Source organism: Elgaria multicarinata, chromosome 21 (assembly GCF_023053635.1).
Source record: "Elgaria multicarinata webbii isolate HBS135686 ecotype San Diego chromosome 21, rElgMul1.1.pri, whole genome shotgun sequence".
In the NCBI taxonomy this organism is placed as follows: Eukaryota; Metazoa; Chordata; class Lepidosauria; order Squamata; family Anguidae; genus Elgaria; species Elgaria multicarinata.
This window is the reverse complement of record NC_086191.1, coordinates 10,382,629-10,406,948: the sequence shown is the minus strand read 5'-3', so window position 1 is coordinate 10,406,948 and position 24,320 is coordinate 10,382,629. Positions and strand designations below refer to the sequence as shown.

The window sequence follows — 24,320 nt, the reverse complement described above, 5'->3', positions numbered from 1 at the left end:
GCCAGAGAGAATCCGTAGAACACCGAAAGAGCCCATCTGGGACAGAGATCACTTAGTGATCTGTTAAATTATCTTAAAAGTATATTTAATAAGAAATTGTATGTGTCTCTGCATATTTTTCAAATAAGTATTAATAAGTGTATTTAATAAGCATCTTTGTCCCACTCTTCACCCAAAAGTGGTTCCAGCGTGACTTGCAGGCTAAGAGGCAACACAGAAAAGGATAAAGGAAGAATAGCGAACGCAGGCACTTAAAAATGAAATGGCCAGGTCTTCTTCTCCTGTGCAGCTGGAATGGAAACAGTTCAGGAGGAGGAGGAGGAGGGCCCCTGCAGAGCCAGTCTCTCCGCAGATGATGGATGGTCTCTCAGCAAAGCCACGAGAGAGGAGACGCTGCAGTCACAACTTCCCCTGTGCCACAGCCAAGCCAGGTGGAACAGCTGCAGTTCACAAATAATATTATCTAATTCCTCAGTTTTTATTGGAAATTCAGGTGTCCTTCTTACCCTTTCCCAAGCTCTACATGTTAGGGTCACAGAGATGGAGTAGGAGACAATAAAATCATCTGGCAATTGAACTTCCTGCTCCCTTTTTATACACTTTTCCCCCACCCACCCCTCAGAAGAGCTCCCTATAAAACAACAGAGAGAAATCCAGGAGTTTACCCTACTTGTGACTGAGCAACTATACTATCCACAGACAAGTAGTATCAGCAAAGGCAGGAATTCATGTGTTTTCAAACCCAGGCTTTACTTTGAAAAATGTAACACTTTGTCTCTCTCTCTCTCTCCTGCCCCCCCCCCCCGTTTTTTCATTTAAAATACCATGTCAATCCTCAAACAGGCCATTACCCCCATACTTCGGTAGGAAGGGCTGCAGCCAAGAGAAAGGTGTTTAAGACAACTTTGCAATGTAGGGCACATTTATAGTGCAGGTTAGAGGTGTGGCTGTGATTGGCTTGGATAGCCTGCCAAAAATGCCCCATTAATGGTTTCTATATTACAATGAGGCGGCATTTTGAAAACCACCATGAGCTCACTTGATAGAAAAGGTGGGGTATATATTTTTAAAATAAGTTATGGAAATATGAATAACCCTCCCAAGACAGTTGCCCAGCTTCCCTTCCTCCTCCTTTTCCATACTATTAATACAAAGGGAGAGTGCATGCTGAAGTGGAGGAGATTTTTTGTTTTTTAATTGAGTAGGAGTTCTTCAGGATGCGATGCCACAATCTTATGAGGGAAGGGAGCAACCATGACGTCACAAGAAAGAGCTGATTCGGTCCAACAGTCCAGGATTCCTTCCAGAGAGGAACCGAAGCTCCATCCGGCCTCCGTCTGTGCTGGCTGGTGAGATAAGGGGGGGGGGATTTAATTTTTTAAAAGAGAGAAATAAAAGGAGATTAGCTTGACCACGGTGGTACAGGCATTGGTAACCTCAAGAGTGGATTACTGCAATGCGCTCTATGTGGGGCTGCCCTTGAAGCTGCTCCGGAAGCTGGAGCTAGTGCAGAATGCTGCAGCTGGGCTGTTGTCTGGAGCTGCCCCTTTCCAGCATGGAACTCCTCTGCTGAGGGAACTGCACTGGCTGCCTATTCGCTACCTGGCCAGGTTGAAGGTTCTTGTACTTGTGTACAAAGCCCTAAACAACTTGGGACCAGGATACCTGAGAGAGAGAGCGCCTTCTCCCTTACCCACCTGCCCGGTCACTGAGGTCATCTGAGGGTCTGCTCCTGGTGGTTCCACCTAGATCCATCCTCCGATTGGAATCCACCAGGGGAAGAGCCTTCAGCGTGGTGGCCCCCCTCCTGTGGAACTCCCTGCCTCTGGAGGTCAGGCAGGCGCCAACCTTGCACTCCTTTCGGCGCCTCCTGAAAACATCTTTATTCCAAGAAGCCTTTCTTTAACATGCAGCCTTGGATTTCTGTTTTTGCTTCTTTTTAAATTTTGTTTTAACTGTTTTATTCTGTTTTTATTTTCATTTTACCTTGTACACCGCTCCGAAATTTTTCAATGGGGAGCGGTATATAAATATTCTAAATAAATAAATAATAAATAAGGAGTGTCGCTTGTTATGGACACAGCCCTCTTCAAGAAGCGTGGGGCATGAAAACAGCCGCACCTTTTCCAGTTCTGTGACCCCGGCTTCTCTCTATTATTCCCATCTAGGCAGAACCAACCACAAGCAAAAAGAATAACTCGCACTGCGATAGAAATGGACTCACCTTTTTCATGCTGGAGCCACTTGCGCTCCAAGTAGTATTGGTAGCAACTCTCAAACTCCCGGTCAGTATAGTTGAGAACGTGGATGGGGACGAAGGGATCCAAGGCATCAAAACCCTCCTGGGAGGTGGGGTGGAATGGGAAGAGAGTAAGGAGGATCGAACATCAGAAATCTGACAGCTGAGTTACTCCCACTTCGTCCAAGAGTCATTTGGGGGCAGGCTAGGGGCTGTCTGAGAGACAGGTGCATCAGGGCCCATAAAAGAAAGGCTGGAGAAAAGTGTGTGTGTGGGGGGGGATCGTAGCTCAGTGGTAAAACATCTGCATTTGAATTCAAAAGGTTCCAGGCCCAATCTGGTTCAAAGAGGATCAGGACATGGGAAAGAGTGTTCTCGGCCCAAGAGCCTGCAAAGGCAGAGAAGACTGTCTCGGGCCAGAAGGATCAACAGGGTGATTTGGCGGTTTTCTACATTCCTAAAGTGATGCCCTGCATCTTAGTGGTTAAGCAGAGGGAGAGGTTCACTAAGAGACATGACATGCAGAGAATGCAGCCACAGATGTGGCACTGCAACCGCCACCTCTTCCTTGGCACTGGCCACGTCCTTATCTGGGCAGAGATAACCTAGCTCCGGTTAGCCGTGCTCTGATAACCTCTCATGCGGAATTACTGCAATGAGTTATATGTGGGGCTGCTTCAAAAATAGTCCAGAAATTTCAGCTGGTCCAAAACAGGGCAGCAAGATTGTTCATGAGGACTAGCCAACGTGGTCCTATTATGCCAGTGCTTTTCCATCTGCGTTGGCAGCCAAATCCTATCAAGGCCTGGTTCAAAGTGCTGGTATGAACACTGAGAGACCGAAATGGCTCAGGGCCAGGTGGCCTTAAGGATCGTCTCCTCCCATATATACCTGCCTGGACCCTAAGATTATCTTCTCCGGGAGTCTCTGCCAAAGGAAGTGAGGTGGGTAGCTACAAAGAAGAGGGCCTTTTCTGCTGTGGCACCCTGGCTGTAGAATGAGCTTCTCAGGCGTGCCTGGCCACTTACATTGTACTCTTTCCAACACCTTTTTATTTTCCCAAGCATTTTAGTTTTTCAGTTTCCGTTTTAAATCTGATATTGTATTTTAAATCTTTGTGCTGCTGCTAGGTTCTAGTTGGTCGTTATTATGATTTTATACTGTAGTTTTAAATTTTTATATTGTATTTTATCATCCTGTGTTTTATAATTTGTAAACTGCCCAGAGAGCTTCATCTCTTGGGTGGGACAGAAATGTAATCAACAAAAAATAAATAAAATGGATGCCCTTGGCTCACCTTTCCCAACAAATCATGGAACAGGTAAGCTCTGCGGGGCTGGAAGAGAGCACCAGTCTGGCTGAGGGTCGTCACGACGGCACCCCCAGTCTGAAAAGACAAAAGGAAAGGCATGTGAAGAGAGGCCACCTTACGTCCCCCATCCATCCAGAACAGAGATGGGCACAAGGTCGATCTCGAGATGTTTGACTTCAACTCCCAGAAGCCCCTGCCAGCATGGCCAATGCCCAGGAATGTGGGCAGTTGAAGCCCCAAGCATTTGGAGAGCTACATCCTGAACTAGAAAACCAAGCCAATGAGACTCTACCATCTTTTCTTCCTCAGGGGAAGACTTCTTGCTTCCACCCTCTTGCGTGGAGGAAGGGACCCTGTTGTGGGTTCATAGAAAACAAGGCAAGCCTTCCCCAACCTGGTGTGCTCCAGGTATTTTGGACCAACTACCATAAGCCTCAGCCAAGGGTCAGGAACCCTGGTAGTTCAAAACATCTGGAGGGCACCAGGTTGGGAAAGACTGCAATAGTGTAACGCCTTTGTCAAGACCAACTGAGGAGTCACAAAGAAATGAGCAAGCTTCCAATGCGTCAACAGACTAGATGTTAAGCAAAATAAATACATTGGGATACAAGATTCTGAAAGCCCAGGCCATAAATAAACAAAATGCGATTCAGCATTCCTGTTGGCTCTCCCCAATTTTTCTTCAGGCATTGTTCACATATTCATACCTCAGCCTTAAGGGCTAGAAATTTGGTGGATTTTTTTTTATGGTGCAAGAGGGAGAAACTTTATGGTTGGGCAAGATGGAGAGAGAGAGACAGAGACTGTTGGTCTCGATTTCCTGTATCAAGCAAAAGGCTGATTGAGACGTCCTACAAGACTCTGTCCAACTCTAGGACTCTATGAATTCCAGGATTGCAACATTCACTTGCATGGTTCCCTAGGGCGAACAACAACCTCTTCCAAGCAATCACACAGAATGGCTTTTTAAAAAACAGATTTCCCCCCCCTCCCGCAGATGGCCCCTATGCCACAAATGATTTGTGTGAGGAAGTGCAGGCAAGAAGGAGTGTGCAAAGCGGATGAACCAACCAGAGAGCTTCGGCTATTGGGCGGTACAGAAATGCAATGAATAAATAAATGGCATTACGTGCCACACCTCCATGCATCTGCCTCCACCCACTAAAGGCCTCCATCTAGGCAGCTGAGCCAGTTTTACGATTTGTCGGTTTTCTACCAGGAAAAGCCAAGGAGCTCCAACCCCTCCTCCTCACCCAGTCATTGGCTACCATCTTCTTTAGGTTGTGGACCAGAGTCAGTTCCTTGACGGAGACCTAAGGACAAATGGAGAAACAATGGAAGGGAAAGGGTCAACTCTTCCCTTTGGCCTTCCCACCCGCTAATAAGCTCCTAGCTTGGAAAGAAGGCGCTGTGGCGGCATTATTAGGACCGCCACGTAGAAGCTGGCGTAGGGGCAGAGATTTGCTGAATTTTCATGGTGGTGTGAGAATGGCCTGAGCACGCACTCAGAAACACCGTTCCTGAATTCTTAGTGTTTCTCTGCCTGCCTGAGGCACGATTTTGCCCCTGGAGCTGGTGGTTGAACGTCGGGATTCTAGTGAAAAACAACCACCCAGAGAAGATCCTGCAGACCTCAAGTGTGTCCACCCCAGATGTAGGAGGGGATAGATCATCTGAAAACCACGTCTGAGCAATTAAGTAGCTCATTTGTACAGCAGAAGCCATCACAATAAAGCAGAACACATAAAAACAAGAGCAAAATACATGTCAATTTGAAATAATAATAAACCCTAACAGTAAGCGATTACTCATCAAGACAGTTCTGCTGATCGCACACTTCCCTCCTTAAAACTGCTGCTCTAAAAGCGAAGCAGGCCACCGTTTCAGGAACCTGGAGCAATCTATCCCCCAATTAAAAAAAGAAAAGAAAGATCAGGTACCCATCAGACCTCCCTGGCCATGGACAAGCTTGCTTGGAGGCTCTTTGGAGGAAGAGCAGGGTGATGTCTAAAGGCACATCTTAGAAACTTACCGTTATCATAAAAACCACTAGCAGTAACGGGGCCTCCCACGCTTTGCTTCACAAACCACCACTGCCACAGAGCCTTTTCTTCGCAAAGGTGGGCTACGTGGCAGCCCACGGGCAACATACCTCGCTCTTGTCTGGTTTCTCCAGCGTCGTCCGTCCCCAAAGGGCATTGACTCCGTCCACAGCCACCAGGAGCTTGAAGGATCCACGCGGGCACTGCTGCTTCAGCTCTTTGAAGACCACCCCCACGGCGTCACTGGCATTTTTCACCCGGTTTAAACCCTAAAAGGGGGGGGGAAGGGAGAGATGGGTGACTGGAGGGCTGCAGATGCATTCCTGCCCGGCTACTGCAGCCTCCAGACCCACCGCGGACCCGTCCTCGTCTCTGGCAGGTTCTTCACTCACACAGGGAACCTGACAAACTGAATTTCTTCCACTGAGCTCCCAACTCCCTCCCCAGCTCATAAGAGCGTCAGAAGAGTTCAGACCAAGGGTCCATTTAGTCCAGTGTTCTGAACACACAGTGGCCAACCAGCTGCCGACTGGAAACTCACCAGCAGGACAGGAGCGCAACAGCACCCTCCTGCCCATGTTCCCCAGCATTTAGTGCATATAGGCTTACTGCCTCTGAGACGGGAGGCAGCACAAAGCCATGAGGACTAGTAGCCATGGAGAGCCTTCTCCTCCACGAATTGGTCTAACCCCCCTTTTAACGCCATCCAAACGGGTGGCCATCACTACGTCTTGTGTTCGTGAATGCCGTAGCTTCATTACGCGCTGCGTGAAGACGGCCTTCCTTTGATCTGTCCTGAAACTCCCACCCATCTGTTTCATGGGACGATCCCACCGGTTCGTTAGCATGACGAGAGAGGGAGAAAAATGTCTCCCTCGTCTCCACGACCGCGCGTAATCTCATTCGCGCTACGTCCCCTGGCAATCCCAGGTGGACTTCCAATAGCCTCACCTGCTCTACCACCTCTGCCAGGGGGCTGCCTTCCTCGGTGCTCTCCCGGTTGCTCCACACGTACTTCTGTTGCGTTTTGATCTGCAGCGTGCAAAGATTAAGAACGTAAGAAGAGGCCAAATGTCCACCCCAGCCAGCATCCAATGGGAGGGGCGGGGGCTGGCTCTGCACACAGAAGGCCTCAGGTCTGATCCCCAGCATCTTCTTCAGGCAGGGCAGGAAAAATCCCTGCCTGAAACCCTGGAGAGCTCTTGCTGCCAGCCCGTGTTGACAATACTGGGCTAGAGGAATCAAAGGCCCGGCTCAATGGAAGGCAGCTTCTGATGATCCTACTTGCCGAGCGCACAGCCGGCAGGTCCCTGGAGGCCCACAGCCACGAAAGGGATGTGGCCAGTCACAGAATGGCGACCGTGGTGGCCTGGCTAGTCAAGAGCTCCGGGGAAAGAAGAGCGGAAGCACGAGGCTGGAAGGGAGAGGAAACTGAAGGCGTTGCTTCCTGGCCCACCTAGTCTTCTTCCATCCACAGAGAACTTCCCATTCTGCTCCCACTTGCTACCTCCCAGCCTCTGGTCTCGCCATTTCTCTCTTCCCTTTCGTCACTACTCCTCTTCCTCCCCTGTCCTTTACCTTCTTCTTTCTCTCCGCTCCGAGCCCCCTAGCCTGGCTCTTTCTCTCTCCCACTCGCCCCTTGTTCTCGCCGTTTCTCTCCACTCCCAGCCTGGCTCTTTCTCTCTCCCACTCGCCCCTTGTTCTCGCCGTTTCTCTCCACTCCCAGCCTGGCTCTTTCTCTCTCCCACTCGCCCCTTGTTCTCGCCGTTTCTCTCCACTCCCAGCCTGGCTCTTTCTCTCCCCCCACCTTGGTTGCCTCACCAATTCTCCCAGCCTCCAGCCCCACTCTTCCCCCACCCCCCACTCTCCCTCTTTGCCTAGCTCTGTCTTCTTGTCTGCTGGACAGCTGATCAGCGGCAGGTTCAGGAACTGGATGGGGAACCTGGCGCCCTCACATTTTTCAACTTATTTAAAAACTATATTTTTGAAGGGGGCAAGGAGTGCAGGCACCACTGGGGGTCCCATGGGCGCTGGGTTGGGGACCCCTGAAAGAGATTATGACAGCCTTCTCAAAGCTGGCGCTCTCCAGAAAGTGTGGACTACAACTTTCATCATCTCCAACCGTGTGTGTGTGTGTGAGGGGAGCTGGAGTTCAAAACGTCCAGAGGGCATGAGGTTTGGGAAGGGCAGATTATGGGTTGGGTGGGGTGAGGCTGCTCCTCACAACGGCCAGAAAGCAGCAGCAGCTGCTCACCTCTTTCAAGAAGTGCTCGTTGGTGGTTTTGAAATTCTTCAGCCAGGTCGAGGCTTCCAGGGGCTGGTCGAAGCGCTCCTTGTTGTAAGAGGACGGCAGCAGCTCTTTGCAATTCTTCACCCAGAGGTGAGCTGCAGTGTAAAGAAAACGAGAGAGCCGTGCAGTGCAGCGTTTGGTTTCCAGCTCAAATGGCACCATGCATTTTAGAGCTTCGGCCAAAGGCCGTAAGGAACTGGCACAAAATACAACCAATGGCATATTCATTCTGAGAAGAAGGAAACGATCCACATGAAAACTACCTAGGACACGCTTGCTTCCATTTAAAGAAGGCCTTGTCTTGCTCCAATGCCTGCCCTACGCTCAAGGAAAGCACCAATTCAGACCTTGGAAACGAGCATGCCATACGGTCCCTGGGAGACTGTGACCTTCCAGAATGGAGGCTCCAGGGAGAAAGAAACAAATATTGCTTCGATAACTATTACTATTATTCTTAGTACTACTACTAGCACAAATAAATTTATTTCTAACCCGCCTCTCCATCCTGATCGAGGCAGGGAACAACAAGTATGAAACACATAAAACATTAATCAAAACACAATATACATTGTTAAAACTTCCTAAAAACATACTAAAAGCATCCTAAAATTCCACTGGATAGGCCTGCCGGAAGAGATCAGTCTTTATAGCTTTTAAAGACTGTTAAGTTGACTAGTAATATTACTACTACGACCACCATTTATATCCTGCTTTTCAGGTTAGAAATCCTTCCGCATGTAACATAAAAATACATTAATAAAATCACGATGAGTATTAAAACATAACAATCCACAAGGATCCGTCCCACAGGGTAGTTGGTGGCACAACGTCATTCTACTACTAGCTGGTTGGAGGAGAGGGAAGTCTAAATGGGAGGGGAGGGAAAAGTCCAAGGGAAGCAAGCTCTGAGGTGGTCTTTGCCCACCTCCTTCTTTCCCTCCTGAATACCGCTATTCCGCCATTCAGAATTTCGTGCCTGTTGGGAATATCTGTGGCCTTCACTCGCAAAAAGTACCAACTATTGATATGTCGCCTTTCTACAGGCCTCCTCGACAGCTGACGGTAAGCGAGGACGACACGATAGCTATACCAATTTAAAAAGGCAGCGGTGACTAACGAAGGCCCTGAATGACATTAAAATGCTAAGTATTATTATGGTTTGGCCGTGCTTAAGAGCTGCTGGCTGTACGCCACAGCATCTGTCTGGCACAGAGGTGACGCTGCGTCCTTACCATCTGGAATGTGGAGAATGAGCCAGTTTTGCCTTGCACAGTAATGGATGGCGTGACAGAGGGTCATGGTCTTCCCCGTGCCCTTCTCACCGTCTTCAAGGAAAAGCTGTTAAGGAAAGCACAGCATACCACTGCCTGCACAACCAGGGAGCACGGATATACCACCCCTTTGCTGCTGCATAAACTGGCATGGCCCCAGTGGGCATTCAAGGTTGCACTGGCCGTTGAATGAACACAACAGAGAACCACAGAGTTTTACAGTTGGAAGGTCATCTAATCCAACCTCTTGCTTGAGGACAGATCTAAGATGCAGGATGCAGCATCCCTGACAGCTGTCCATCAAATCTCTGCTTACAGGCCTCCTGTGAAGGAGAGAGACCACCACCTCCCAAGCCAGTCCCTTAGGCGGTTACTCCTAACGTTTCGTCAGTTACCTGCTTCCTAACCATTTCCGCCTGTTGGTTCTAGTCCTGGAGCAACCAAGAAGGAAGCTGCTCCGTCTCCTTAACGGCCATCCTTCTGACCCTGGAAGGCAGCCACCGTGTCTCCCCCGCTCCTCCATCTTATCTTCTCCATCTTAAGGTTAAAACATCCCCAGTTCGGCACAAGTGCAAGTTGAGAAGGAAGGCACATGGCCATGCAGCCCAGAAATGTCAGATGTTGCAATGTTTAGGAAAGCTACTAGCCCTTATGATAAAGTGGTGGTGGTGTGTGTGTGTGTGTGTGTGTGTGAAATCCTGAGAGTATGCAAAGGAGAAACAAACATGCCAGGGAAACCTAGATCAAAATTCTTGTGCTCTGTGTGTGTGTGTTGTCTCTCAGAACAGCCATTTTCAAGATGCCCCAGGTAAAATAACTTCTTTCCGCCTTGCTAACTCAGAGCACGAGAATCTTCATCTTGTGCAACCCAGCTCTCTCTGGCTTAAGTGCATTTCTCATACACTAAGTCCCCCAGTTGTAACTTTTCTTCCCCCACCAGGAGGACAAGAAATTTGCTTCATTTGGGGACGGAGAAAGCGAAAAGCCTCAAGATTCCGACTGATACCAGAAGCCCATCAGTGCAAGACCGTACAGCCTACAGCCCTACTTCATAGGATACAGATGACATATCGGAGGACGGGGTGGGCTAAGTTGGTGTGTTTCAAGTAGGTAAGGAGTTCGACGGCTGGCTCCCGCACCATGAAGCAGGCTTCGTTGAATGTTTTCACCTGTTGGGACCCCCACAAAAAAATGGCAGAAAGAGAGAGGATCAGACCTTGTAGAGAGGGGACTATTACAGACAGCCAAATGTAAAACTTTAAGTCACTCTCTAAAAAGAAAAGAAGAGTGCACACTCTTACGCGTGTTCAGACAGAAAAGAGTCCTACAACTCCCATCATTCTCCAGCCAGCCATTTATTTTATTTACGACAGGGATGTAGACCCTCCTTTGGTTCCTTCCGGGGGAGGGGGCTTAGCCTCCAAGCCCAGCCCCCAGGAACCCCTGCTATCTCCCGACCTGAGATCGGAAATCACAGAGAGGACGCACGGACCCCGCCGACGTTGGGAGCAGTGGCCACTCCACACGTCGGCCCAAGTGGCTTCCCACACAGCAGGCTGCCCAAGGGGCAGATGGGAAGCCGAGGGCTCAGGCAGTGCTGGAAGAAGCACTGGTCAAGTCCCATCCTCCTCGTTGAGAGAAGCGGAGAGAAAGGCAAAATGGGTGGGGGACGTGGCCAGGCTAAAGTGTCAGACTGGGAGTCAGGAAATCCGGGTTCTAGCCCTCACTCAGAAACCCACTGGGTGACTTTGGGCCAGTCAGACTCTCAGCCCAACCCACCTCACAGGGTTGTTGTTGTGAGGATAAAAATAGAGAGGAGGAGGAGGAGGATTATGTACGGCACCTTGGAGGAAAAAAGGCGGCGTAGAAATGCAAAAATAAAAACAAAATAAAATCATCTGGCCCACAGAGGGTCTGGTGGGGGGCAATTCAGTTCCCCCCCTCCTGGTTTGGCACCCCCTGATTTAAAAGATTGCCACACTGCCTGTGACAATATGGATATTTACAAGCACTGGCTCTGCCCCTTGAGCTGTCATTTGGCATCTGGTTCCACCGTTCCCAGCTGCTATTTTGAACTCCGGCCGATGGACCTTAAGGTTCAAGTTGTTGTTGAGGGTTTTTTTTTTTAAAAAAAAAAACCCACTGCAAAATCTTGCAAATCTAGCAAAATCACGGCAGATGCACGGTTTGAACCGGGGCCTTCCCAATCCCTCGCTCAGCCTCTTTGCCGCAACGCTACAGCAGGTGTCATTGAAATGTTTGCTGCATTCGCAGAACCCTTGTGAAAAACCATGACCGTCGTTCCCATTTTACAGAAATCCAAAATTCCGCCTGCTAGGCTCCACTGCGCGCTTCCTCTCTCTCCCCGCCCCCCCCGCCCCCCCACTCCGCCTTCAGGCCTGTAAGGAAGACAGAGCACCTGTAACTTGAAGCGTTCCGGTAGTCCGTGAGGGAACATCACCTTGACCTCTTGGGGTGGGAGGCTGTAATGCTGCCCCACATGCTCTTCCGTGTGGTTGGCCTGCAGCGTTGGAAGAAGCACATGCAAGGCATTAACCAACCCATTTCCTGTCCATGCTACTTAGATCGCTCTTTAGTAGTTGCTTCACTTGATTGTGGGTCGCTTTCAAATCTTTCTCCCCAGCCAGGTGAAAAGCAGCAGATACGTTTAGTAACTATAAATATGTAATTTGAGCAGCTCTTTTTGACCTTTACTTGGGAGTAAGCCCTGGGCTGAACAGGGCTTTACTGCTTTGATAACATATCTAGGATTGCAGCCTTAAAGCGTTACTTCCAGGATGGGGAAAATGTGCCTCTCTCAGTGTTGGCGGACTGCAACTCCCATCAGCCCTAGGCAGCATGATGAGGGATGGGAGTGGCAGTCCCAACAACATCTAGAGGGTACCATGTTAGGGAAGGCTGGCGTTCACCTATGTGAATATATACCTCCTAACTTAGGATAACAGTTCATACCTCTGATGAAATGGTCACAGGTCCATGAAAGCTTAGGGCACAGGGCGTTCTTGACAACAGCCCCACAACTTGGGAATAGGTTGCCATTGGGGGGGTCTGCTATGCTCCATCATTGCAGGCTTTTAAGGCGGCCTTGAAAATACGGCATTTTCCTCTGTCCTTCTCCAGATATGATTGTTGTTCCTGTTTTTTTATCGCTGGCTTTGTTGTAGGTTTTTATTGCTGGTTTAAGCGCTCTTAATATTGGATCAGCCATGTCCCTAAATTTCTGCTACATTTCTGAGGGAGGGAGGGTTAGTCCCACCCTCAAAGACCCCCAAATTGTGAACCAAACAGCATTCAAACTGAATACTGAGACACATGTAAAATGAGCACAGCCCTCTCTCATTTTGCACCACCCTTTCTGCACCGTGTGTGTTGGATCTCCTTCAGCCTGAGGGCTGAATTCAATTTCAGAGAAGCTCTTGGGGGCCCACATTCCAGTGGTGGGTGAGGTCAAATCCTCCAAAATCCCAGTATATTTTAGCTTAAAGTTCTTACGGCCAGTAACTAAGTCTTTTAGGATGGGGGATGGGACGGGACACAAAGTCAGGAAACCACAAAATCGACCAGCGTTTGGGGAAAAGGGCAGGACCAGCTGGGAAATCGTGGAGGGCCAGTTGGGCCAGATTCGGCCCCCAGGGCCAAGGTTCACCACCTGTGCTTTATACAGCCTTGAAATTTATGTCGCTTCTGCTCCTCCCAGGGGAATGGCAAGGAACGACGTAGAGCACTGAAGCACCCATGGCGGTCAAATGGAAGCTCCATGTTCAGAGGCCGCCTGCCACTAAATTCAAGACAAGCAAGAGCCAAGGCCTGTTGCTTCTGTATCTTGCTTGCAGGTTTCCCAGAGACACTTGGCTGGTTATCATTAGAAGGAAGAAACTGGACTAGATTAAACCTTGGCTCGAATCCAGGAGGGCTCTTATTTTCTCTCTGGCCTCAGCAAGCCCTGTAGTTTCAGCGATTTCACCATGCATCCCCTGTACACTTTCACAGGCATCTTTGCAATCCTAAGGGGGAGGAACTGGTTTGCTGTTTTGGCTTTTGAACTGAGCCTGAAGGTCCTTAGGGGGCCAAATGCCACAGAGAAGACCACATTCCGTGGCATCACAACATACAGGTAGTCCTTGACGCAGCCAATAATTCTCGACTTTGGATTAAGCCATCAAACGCTGAATTGGGAATGCCAAGTTGGATGGAGGGGCGGGGGCAGTGGGGGGCGGTGGGAGAATGACATTTTTAAGTCCGTGTTCAGCAGCATCAACTTCAGCTGCCTGGACCCAGATTGGGCTTATTTGTTCAACGGCAACGTACAGAGGCCAGTTGCCTGGCAACGCCGACCAAGACCTGGGATGGCACAGGCAATGCCTTTGCCATCTGGGCACTTCTGCATGGCTGCTGGAGATGCTCGGGGAGGGGGGGCAGGGGGGAGGTGTCACATGACAGGATCTGCCTGCCTGTTGCCGTTTCCATGGAGACCCCAGAAGAATCGGCAGAAAAAAGGCTCCCAACGGCAGAGGCGGCAGTAAAGAGCCTCGGAACGCCGATTTATCCGACACATTTCGCGCCGCTGCAGCTCACACTGGGGAAAAACAAGGCGCCTCTAAGATGGCAAACACAGGCAGCCCCTTAGGCCGCTTCCGAGTATCGAACGCTTCTCTTTTTAACCCCAGGGCCGTTTGGTCTTTTTTGCAGTTACACATGCAGAGGACGTTAGGTGTTCATTTATATTAAAACATATACATAGCCCACCTCTGTTTAAAACGTACATTACAAAATGGCCAAGCTTGGCAACTATAATGCTAGAACAGCTGTTATCCTGATACGTTAGGATATTTATATCAGGTGCTAACTTAATGTGGACAAACACGGATGGTTTTTTGTGTATGGATATTTGAAGCTGTCTTCTAATGAGTCAGACACAGGGGTCCGCAAAAGTTGGCGGGCACCCGTAGCCCACCCAAAGTCATCGTCGTCACTAGGGCCCTTCCTCTTTCCCCAAAGGGCAGGTTCTCTTCTCTGGCTTTGCGCTGCACGTGCAAGATGCAGCGTGAAGTTGGAAACAATGCCCCCGGCTTCCCACTCCCTAGCTCCAAGCAAGCCACGGAGTGGGAAGATGGTTCCCAAGTGCCTCGGAAACGCAGCGTCAAGAAGAAAAAGGAAAAACGAGGCTGCAAAATTAGGACAGCAAGCTTTAATTGGGAATCCACAATGCTTCCGCTAATTAAGGCAGTAGGGGCTGGTTTTAATCAGCAGGGGCTGAAAGTCACTTGGAGGCTGGTTTGGTTCTGGCGTGTTCTATTACACACAGGGAATTTACAAGGCAGACAATAAAAATGACTTTGCCCAACAAGGACTGATCGAATTGGTTTATTACATCGTAAGTTATCTCAAAGAGGCAACCAGGCAGGAGGGGGGAGGCACTTGGCAATGCACGATTTTACTTAAACGTAAGCAATTAACTGGTCAAGAAAAATATCTATTGGCAAAACATCCTTTAAATGGATTCTTAAGGCAGACTAAGTTCACAAACTAAACTGAAGCCAACGATGGTTAAAACCAGGATTCGATGTAACTGCAACAATTATGAGCACGGCTAGCTCGAGAACCGCTTTCCCCAACCCGGTGTCCTCTAGATGTGTTGGGATATTATTCCCATAATTCCCAGCCAGCATGGCCAGTGGGAACATAGCCAAGGGAGGACTGCTTTAAAAGTTGGCGGAGTATAGAAACTCCCAAGTGCTTCAAGGCCGGCAAAGGCCCCTGTGGCGTTACCCACATTTCTATTCCCTTAGGTATGAGTATGTCTAGAGAGTATGGAATGTTGGACTGAGTGGGTGTGGCTGGTGATGCTGTGGAAAGGGGGGGCAGGAGCATACATATATATGGGGGAGGTGAGTGGTCTGAGGAGTTCAGTTGGTGATTGGGTTTAGAGGGTAGATGTGTTTAGCTGAGTGATTTCTTGTCAGGAGTTGCGTGAGGAGTGAGTGAAAATAAGATCATAGGGACTAAGGATTGTTATTATTAGATTTGTTTCTACCAGTATTCTTAAGAATAGGCAGGAGTTGAATAGAATTTGAAGGAACTAAGAACTGTAAACGACAATAAACATTTTCGTTACCTCTGCTATAAGGGGAAGGTTATACTTTTCTTTTTACTTTTCCTCAGGTATTTAAGTGGTGGTGCTTAGCTTGAGGGAGGTGTGCATGTCAAAGCCTTGTGTGTGAGGTGTTGGGTCTCTCTCTCTCTCTCTCTCTCTCTCTTTAGCTCAGGGGCAGAGGAGTGAACCTCTTTCAGCCTGAGGATTGAATTCTATTTCTGAGAAACCATTCCAGCGGCAGGTGGGACCAAAATACCAAAAATACCAGTATAGGTTAGCTTAAGTGTCTTGACTGCAAAGCACTTGACAACCACCTGTGTTTCCGGAAGCAAAACAGGGTTCAGACCTAGAAGCAAAGGCGAGGTTATGCCTGTTCCTTCAAGGAAAGCGTGGTCGTGAACCCCTCAAAGTTCACACAGGCCACCAACTACAGAGAGCTCCACTGTACTAGACTGCAACCCTCATTCCAGACCACGACCACTTTAGGACACCTGCTTTCTCATCTCCACTTCTTCCCAACATGTACTCACCGGATCACTCTCACTGGTACGGAAGATCACTCTGGGCTTTTCTGGTGGAAATTGGACATCCTGGATTGCTGCTGTGCATTGCTTCCGGGAACTGGTGTGAAGAAAACAATCATGTTCCAGCTAGGGAGAAAAATAACAACTCAGCGAGCAAGAAAGTTGTACGCACCTCCAGTAGTGATCGGCAGACTCCAGAACATTGCTCCTCTCTAAAGGGGGTCGGAGGACAGAGACCCAAAAGAGGGCAGTTCTTCCTAATAGGAGAGACTAGATCAGCCTTCCACTACCTGGTGCTCTGTGGACAGTTTGGACTACAACTCCTAAGATTGCTGAGCATGGGCCATGCTGCCTGGAGCTGATGGGAAGTGAAGTCCAAAATGTCTGCTGCTAAGATCATCTTCTTGGCTCGCCGCTCTGACCATGTAACTCCACTTCTGAAATCTCTTCATTGGCTTCCAATTCACTTCAGAATCCAATATAAACTTCTCCTGTCGACCTACAAAGCTTTTCACGGTCTAGCTCCTTCCTATCTTTCCTCTCTCATCTCACACTATTGCCCCGCTCGTGCTCTTCGCTCCTCTGATGCCATGTTTCTCGCCTGCCCAAGGGTCTCTACTTCCCTTGCTCGGCTTCGTCCATTTTCTTCTGCTGCCCCTTACGCCTGGAACGCTCTTCCAGAACATTTGAGAACTACAAGTTCAATCGCAGCTTTTAAAGCTCAGCTAAAAACTTATTTTTCCTAAAGCTTTTAAAACTTGATTTTGTTCTGACTTTTATACTGTTAGTTTTACTCTACCCTGTGCCTGTTTGATGCATTCTCTTCCCCTCCTTATTGTTTTATTATGATTTTATTAGAATGTAAGCCTATGCGGCAGGGTCTTGCTATTTTATTGTTTTACTTTGTATAGCACCATGTACATTGATGGTGCTATATAAATAAATAATAATAATAATAATAATAATAATAATAATAATAATAGAAGGCTGGGCAAGATATTTTAAGAAAATGATTTCAATGAAAACCTGGTCCTATGAAGAATAGTTGAAAACAATGAATGTGCTTAGTCTAGATGAAGTCCAACAATCCTTCCAACTCTGTGATTGATTGATTTGTGGGCTGGCTCACCTTGTGTCCCTGACAAAGGAGTCTCCTCAAATTCCTCAGCATCATCCCTGCCAACAAAAACAGCAGAGCTTATTTCAGAACTGAAGGTTGCTATGTGTTTATTAAAAACATGTCAGAAGAGTGGCCAACCAGCTGCTTAAGGGAAAACCCACAAGCAGGAAAAGAGTCCAATAATTTCACACCTTTTGTTTGTAAATACAAATACAAATCAAAGATTGTATAGTAACACACCTTTTCCCAATCTGGTGCCCTCCAGGTGTGTTGGATTATGGGAGTTGTAGTTCCGCACATCTGAAGAGTACTAGGTTTGGGAAAGGCTGCAATTGCACATAAGAAATGCCTCACCGAATAAGACAGAAAACCAAGTTTTGCTTCCAATAGAGACTGGCCAGTTGCCACTAGGAAGCTCATAGGTGGGCATGAAGGCAGTGCTTCTCCCCTGTTTGTCACCATCATCTGAGGTACAAGTGGGACCTGCAACCATGTGGAGTGCTCCTACTCATGGTTTCCTCTTCTGCATGGGTGGTGTTATTCAGTTCTTCTTTTGTTAAACTAATGATCATTGCGACACATTGTGTCCATGAATTCCCTGGTTAATTATGCATCCTACGCACTGCTGGTGCTGAAACAAGTTTTTAACGTTAGCCCACAAAGCAAAAATAGAAAGGGAAAGCAAATCAAACCATGTTGTTTTTAGAATAAACCCAATTCCAGTATGTAGTTCTCAATTCAGGAAACCAACATTGTAGATTGCACTCCCCCCCCCCCACAATAAATATTAGCTAACAGTATCGATAAACTGAGAATACAGATGATGACTATTTGGGTACAATCATCTTAAGGATTACTCCACTGTTTAGCACAAAAAACTAAACGGTCAGACCTGCCAGAAGGATCTTTTGACCACATGCTTCACATAGAACAGCCCAGACAGAATAAAGAAGAAACGAATGACCCACTTCACATGATAAAATTAAGCCATCATGATTTGTCTTAATTGGCGGCCAAACACCAGCCACCATTTCCCTAATTACCCTTGTTGTTTGTTGTTACATTACAATGCTTGTTGTTACATTCAAACCCAGGCTTGTTTGAGGAGGAAAGAACCCTCAAATAACCAATGGCCTGTTGTATTTATTTATTTATTTATTACTTTTTTTATACCGCCCAATAGCCGAAGCTCTCTGGGCGGTTCACAAAAATTAAAACCACAATAAAACAACCAACAGGTTAAAAGCACAAATACAAAATACAGTATAAAAAGCACAACCAGGATAAAACCACGCAGCAAAATTGATATAAGATTAAAATACAGAGTTAGAACAGTGAGATTTAAATTTAAGTTAAAATTAAGTGTTAAAATACTGAGAGAATAAAAAGGTCTTCAGCTGGCAACGAAAGGAGTACAATGTAGGCGCGAGGCAGACCTCTCTGGGGAGCTCATTCCATAACCGGGGTGCCACAGCGGAGAAAGCCCTCCTCCTAGTAGCCACTTGCCTCACTTTCTTTGGCAGGGGCTCACGGAGAAGGGCCCCTGTAGATGATCTTAAGGTCCGGGCAGGTACATATGGGAGGAGGCGTTCCTTCAATTAACCTGGCCCTGAACCGCTTAGGGCTTTAAATTTTTTTGTTGTAGGGTTATTTGAGGGTTGTTTCTCCCTCAAACAAGCCATATCTGGGCAGGTAATTTGGGAAATGGCAGCCAGCATGCACAACCAATTAATACAAACCTACAGAGTTATTATTACTCCCCTCTAGATTCTAGAACGGATTTCCTTAAACAAGGCTAACAAGGCCATAGTAAAGCAGAACCTTCTTTTCATTCAAAAGCCCACCTTGGAACTCTTCAGTAGAGACGCTGAGGTACAGATGCCCAAACTGTTGGCCTGACGTTGAGGAAGAGGCTTTTATCCTTTGCCTGGAATTTAGGAAGATATTGACAATCAATTCCCACTCAATACATACCAAAGATGATACAAATGGAAAACTGTCCCACTCATCCCTAGTGCTAATTTTATTGGCAACATTTTTATACCAGCTTTCAAGACAAAATTTCCAAAGCAAGGGTACCATGCAAGAACACATCTTCATAGCTAACACAGCAAGTTGCCTCAAACTGCAAGAGCCCCCAAGATGGTGCCTGTGGGCACCAAAATGGTCAAGAAGGTATCCCAATATGGTCCCTGTGGGCAGCTGAATTTTTTTTTATTTTTTCTGTTTTTCTAACATACATACATGGATTTGTATGAAATGCTTAAAAATTTCCTAACAATTATACATAGGGATCAACAAAAATTGGACCAAATATCCAAATAAATAGGAAGCAAGTTTTTATCCTTCCAATGTTGTAATATCAATCTTTCTTTGACGCTGACCATTTGTTAATTCCCATGAAGCAGGTAATTAATTAAAAAGATATTAAAGACTGTTCCAGTACAAAATGTATCTGTGTAATAAGCTCCTCCCAAAAAGAAGCAATTACTGGACATTGCCAAAACATCTGTTTAAGAGAAGCATTAGCTGCAATGCACCACCAGCAATTAGCTGAATTAGACAATCCCTTATTGAAGAGTCATTGTGACAAATATGAAATACAAGTTCCTTGCTGAATAAGATGCAGCTTAAGATCTGTAGACGCAAAAGGTAGATGCCAAAGTGGTGATCCATGGTTAGGTATTTTGTGGTGGTGCCCATAGCAGTTTCTCAGCCACTGAGCTAGGGCTCCTTCTCAACATCACATATTTAAAAAATGAAAGACATTTTTTGTTTAAAAAACAGAAGACACAGCAAATAAACAGTAGAGGGAACCATTATTAACAGCGGACTCCAGGGATTTGGGCTGAGATGTCATCTGTATATGGATGACACCCAAGTCTTTTATCAAGAGCTGGAATTATTTAACTGTTGCATATTTATTTAATAATAATAATAATAACAACAACAACGCATTTATTTCTTACCCGCCTCTCCGTCCTGATTGAGGCGGGGAACAACAATAAACGATAAAATACATAAAACTGAATTAAAACATAATATACATTGTTAAAAACATTATTATTATTATTATTCAGGTTTTCCTATGAAATGTTATACCACCCTTAATGCTATTTATTAGAGAGAGAAAAGCCAAGAATATTTAAAAAGCGGATTACTAACGCATAACCAAAGAAGGAAAAAGTTAATGAAACACCAATAACATCAAGGCACATCCCTATGCATATTTAGGCAGGAAAAGGGTCCTGCAACTCTCACAGCTGGCTGGGAGTTACTGGAAGTTGTAGGACCAAAGACCAGTATATTTTAGCTTAAGATTCTTAGTACCTCAGAGCCTTAGGGCACAATCCTGCGCACGTATAGACAGAAGAGAAGTCCTACAACTCCCAGCATCTCCCAGCTAGCATGGTTGCCCGAGGCATACTGGAAGTAATAGGACTTTTTTTTACTGACTAAGCATGCACAGGATTATACATTTTCACCTTTAAATGTGTACCTTTAAAACACTTTCTTTCATCTTCAGAGCCCTTCGTATCAACAGCTCAGAGAAGCCGATATGGAGCTGCCCGCTCAACTCAACAACCCTGTGAGGTAGGCTATTATTATTATTGTTGTTGTTGTTGTTTATTTATATAGCACCATCAATGTACATGGTGCTGTACAGAGTAAAACAATAAAATAGCAAAACCCTGCCGCATAGGCTTACATTCTAATAAAATCATAATAAAACAATAAGGGGAAGAGAATGCACCAAACAGGCACAGGGCAGAGTAAAACTAACAGTATAAAAGTCAGATCAAAATCAAGTAAAACTAACAGTATAAAAGTCAGATCAAAATCAAGTTTTAGCGCGAGAGGCAGCAAAACCTCCGACAACAAGTTTTGAGGGCTTGTGTAAGAAAAAGAGGGGAGGGAGTGGAAGGAAGAGGGAGAGGAGGGGGCGGACATCGCTGAACTTAGTTCATCCAAGAAACCGGTCGGAAGGAAGTGACCAGAGGAGCGACTCTGGATTAAAGGGGCGAAAAGACCCAGCCACCCAGGCTACAGCCAGCAGCGCCCCTGGGCCCAACCGCCTTTCCTTTAAACCTCACCTCAGCGCGTTACAGTCTTTCAGCCTTCCTGGGCGCCGCCATCTTTATTTTCTCGACAGGCGTGCGGGACACTTTTTGCACCCGGCGTACGGGCCCCCTAAAGGGACACACTTCCTCCGAGCGCGAATCACACACTCAAAAAGAAAAGACAGAGGGCGGGAAGGAGACTACCTCTCATTCCTACAGACTCCCAGAGAACCCTGATTAGCTGGCAGGCAAGCCTATCAGGAGGCGGGCGGTCAGGATTGGCCGGCGGCCGGGCTGATTGGCAGGCCGTCGCGCGCCCTGGCGAAGGTCGAAGTCGAACCAGGGAGGGAGGGAGGCGGGGACAAACAGAAACGCCACCGCCGCCACCACACACGCACACACACATACAAACAGTTAGAGAGCCAGAGCGCGAGACAGCGTAGAGAGGGAGGAGTGGGCGTGGCTAAGGCGCGCGAACGAGCGAGCCAGCCAGCGAGGCGCGAGACGTTCGCTCGCTCGGGCGCGCGCGCGCGCTAAGGCAGGAGCGCCGCTGCTAAGGCTGCTGCTGCCGCCGCCGCCGCCGTCGCCGCTGCTGCTGCTGCCGCCGCCGCTACTACTACCGCCATTTTGGATCCGCGGCCGCCTTCAGCGCAGCAGCGCAAGGAGGAGACGGGAGGGGGGGGAAAGAGAGGGAGAGCGAGAGACGGGGGGAGGAGGAGGAGGAAGAAGAGAAGCGGGTGGGCAGAGTGGTTCTGTGGTGCCGCCGCCGCCGCCGCCGCCGCGAGGGCGAGTCGGTGCTCCGCCGAGCTCGCTCTGGCCTTGTTCGCCCGCCCAGGCGGGTGGCCACGGCCTGGAGGATGAGGCGGCGCGGAGGAGCCCCAGCCGGGCCTCGCTGTGATACGGTGAGTGAGGAGGTGGAGAGGGGAGGAGGAGGGCCCGTCCCTCAGTCGGCCCGTCCGCCCCTGACAGCTAGGCCGCGGCGGAGCCGAGCGGAGAAGGATCCCTGACAGACCCCTTTCCCTCGGCGGGGTGAAGCGGGAAACGGAGAACCAGCCTCGGGTGGGAGTTCCTGACAGGCAGGCCTGTCTCCGGAGGGTGGGAGAACGGGGGGCGGGGGCGGGAATCCTTGGGTGCGTGGTGGTTTTTTTTTTTTGGTATTTATTCTGAGGAGGGGGTGGTAGAGTGAAAGAAGGATCCTCCTTGCTTTGGGGAGGGGGTCGGTCTCTCTCCCCCTCTGTACCCCGTCTGAAGGGGAAGGTTTGCCATTGCCTGATACACAATGCGTGGAGTGTGTGTGTGTAGTAAGTAAAATCTCCCCTTGCTTAAGAGAAGGGCTTGATCCTGTTATGGGGGTGTGTAAGATTCCTGGCTGGGTGTGTGTGTGTGTTTGTGTTTTAAGGGGTGGGGAAGAAGGAGCCTTGCTCGCGTGCATGTCCGTATGGGATTCTTGCAGCTTCGTTTTCGAGGTTGTGCGTGTCTATATACTGTGTGTGTGTGTATACAAGTGTGTGGGGGTGTATACATGCATACATACCTACATGCATGCACGCAGGATGCATTCTTGCAGATTTTGTGCATCTTGCCTGTGGGATTCTTGTAGCTCTGCTTGTGAAGTTCTTGCAGACTCACTTTTGTGTGGAGGGAGGCTGGCTGGCTTGAATTCTTGTAGCCTCACTTTTGGGGGGGGGCAGGTTATGGAGTTTTGCAGCCTCGTTTGGGGAGGAGGTGGTTTACATATGGAATTCTTGCAGTCTCACTCAGTGGTGTGAGTTGATGTATGAGATTCTTGTAGCTTCATTTTGGGCTATACGTTGATCCTTCTGGTCCCTGTTTAAAGTGAAGGTTCAGTATTATTATTATTTATTTATATAGCACCATCAATGTATGATGGTATGCGCACACACAGACAGTCTCCCTCCTATTTAAGGGAAGTGCGTTATTTATTTATTTTTTCATGGGGGTGTGTCTGTGTGTAGATTTCTGGTTGAATCCTGGATGGGTTGGTGTCTGAAGGGAATCCTAGATGAGCAAGATAGGAATCCTGGTGGTCGCACCCTTGTGGTGTGTGTGGGCTCCTTGACAGCCTGCCCCCCCCCCCTGTAATCTTAGCTGTAATCTTTGATGGAAGAGTTGATGGATAAGGTTGATCTCTAGGAATGGTAGTTTGCATATTTGAGACAGATCTCTGTGTGTGTAAGATTGATTGATGTTGTGGTACCAAGGACCACCGCAGAGATGCCAAATTTCCTGCACAGAATATATTTCCTTGGTAGGGAATAGCGTGGTGTGTGATGTTTTTTCTCTCTCTCTCTCTTGTGCGTGCATACACACACGTGTGTGTGTGTTTTGCTGCATGTATAATTGTTGGGAAATGTGCAACCAATCGCTGCCTCCTGGCGTGTCTGCACATGGCAATAGATCATCATACGGACGGCATGTGCCACCCACACTAATTTGTCTTTTTTGAAGTGTACTTTGGCTCCTATGAGGCAAAGGGATTCTTGACAGGTTACTCTATTGCAGTGGCAGGTGAGAGGTTTGGAAAGCCTCAGTAGGCTGTTTTGTGGAGATCATATATTCCTGTTTGACTGTTCCCAGAATCTGGGAGAGTTGGAGTACTGAAGCTTACTTCTTGGGAAGTAATGAACTTCCTCAGTGATTAGTACCCTGAAGACTTTGGCTAAATCCTTTGGTCCTCACTCCCCCCATTCTTGCTTCTTTCCCCTCACCCCCCACCATTCCCTTATCAAGATTTAGATTGTAAACTTCTCTGTTCTTCATGCACACACACACACCTCTTATAGTGCTGTATAAGAAAAAAAAATAGAATTGTGTTAGATTAGACCAAATGCCTCTCCAGTCCATTATGTTGTTACTACAGTGGCCACCCAGATGCCTATGAGAAGTCCACTATTCCACACAGCTTGTAATTTAACTACGGAATTTGCTGTCACAAGATGTAGTGGTGGCCACTAAATTGGGCATCTTTAAAAAGGGATTAGGCAAATTCAAGGAGGATTAAGCTACTAGACTTCATGGCTAAATATTACCGGCAGTATGCTTCTCGATATCAGTTGCTTCCCATGGGCATTTGGTTGGCCACTGTGGGTACAGATTGCTAGACTAGATAGGCCTTTGGTCTGATCCGGAATTGGTAAGGAGAGTTGCTGATGGTGAGACTTACATTTCTGAAGGAGCTATTCTAACCATGGATCTGCATTTTGGAGAGGAATTGGCCCTAGGTAGAAGGTTCCTCATTGCTAATTTAGAGTGAGTTTCTTGAAAAAGTCCTAAAATCCATTTCTGTTTCAGTGAATGCATGTAGGCCAGGATTGTAAAAAGGTTA

The 24,320-nt window shown here is 47.8% G+C and overlaps 2 protein-coding genes across 3 annotated transcripts in view; one reads left to right on the top strand and one right to left on the bottom strand.

The window, feature by feature from the left end:
- Nucleotides 1-1,173: 1,173 nt before the first annotated feature.
- DAP3 (death associated protein 3) lies at nt 1,174-21,148 on the bottom strand. Its single transcript, XM_063145863.1, has 14 exons — nt 21,008-21,148; nt 18,758-18,840; nt 16,923-16,969; nt 15,800-15,919; nt 11,574-11,675; nt 10,215-10,323; nt 9,116-9,208; nt 7,848-7,978; nt 6,545-6,625; nt 5,704-5,862; nt 4,805-4,864; nt 3,537-3,626; nt 2,225-2,342; nt 1,174-1,346 (listed from the first exon to the last, which is right to left on the bottom strand). The coding sequence occupies exons 3-14, from the start codon at nt 16,965-16,967 to the stop codon at nt 1,261-1,263; spliced, it is 1,194 nt and encodes a 397-aa protein (XP_063001933.1). The 5' UTR covers nt 16,968-16,969; nt 18,758-18,840; nt 21,008-21,148; the 3' UTR covers nt 1,174-1,260.
- Nucleotides 21,149-21,754: 606 nt separating this feature from the next.
- ASH1L (ASH1 like histone lysine methyltransferase) overlaps nt 21,755-24,320 on the top strand; it is a 63,185-nt gene continuing 60,619 nt past the window's right edge. For both annotated transcript variants that reach the window (XM_063146133.1, XM_063146131.1), the window contains exon 1: nt 21,755-21,876. The gene's annotated coding sequence lies outside the window, so the exon portion shown is untranslated. The remainder of the gene's footprint in view (nt 21,877-24,320) is intronic.

Excerpts from the sequence above, each read along its gene's own strand:
- DAP3 (XM_063145863.1), bottom strand. The coding sequence starts at position 16,967 with ATGATGCTGAGGAATTTGAGGAGACTCCTTTGTCAGGGACACAAG. Across the intron at positions 15,920-16,922 it reads TCCTTTGTCAGGGACACAAG|CTGGAACATGATTGTTTTCT; the intron begins GTGAGCCAGCCC and ends TTTTCTCCCTAG. Across the intron at positions 11,676-15,799 it reads GTACCAGTGAGAGTGATCCG|GCCAACCACACGGAAGAGCA; the intron begins GTGAGTACATGT and ends CCAACGCTGCAG.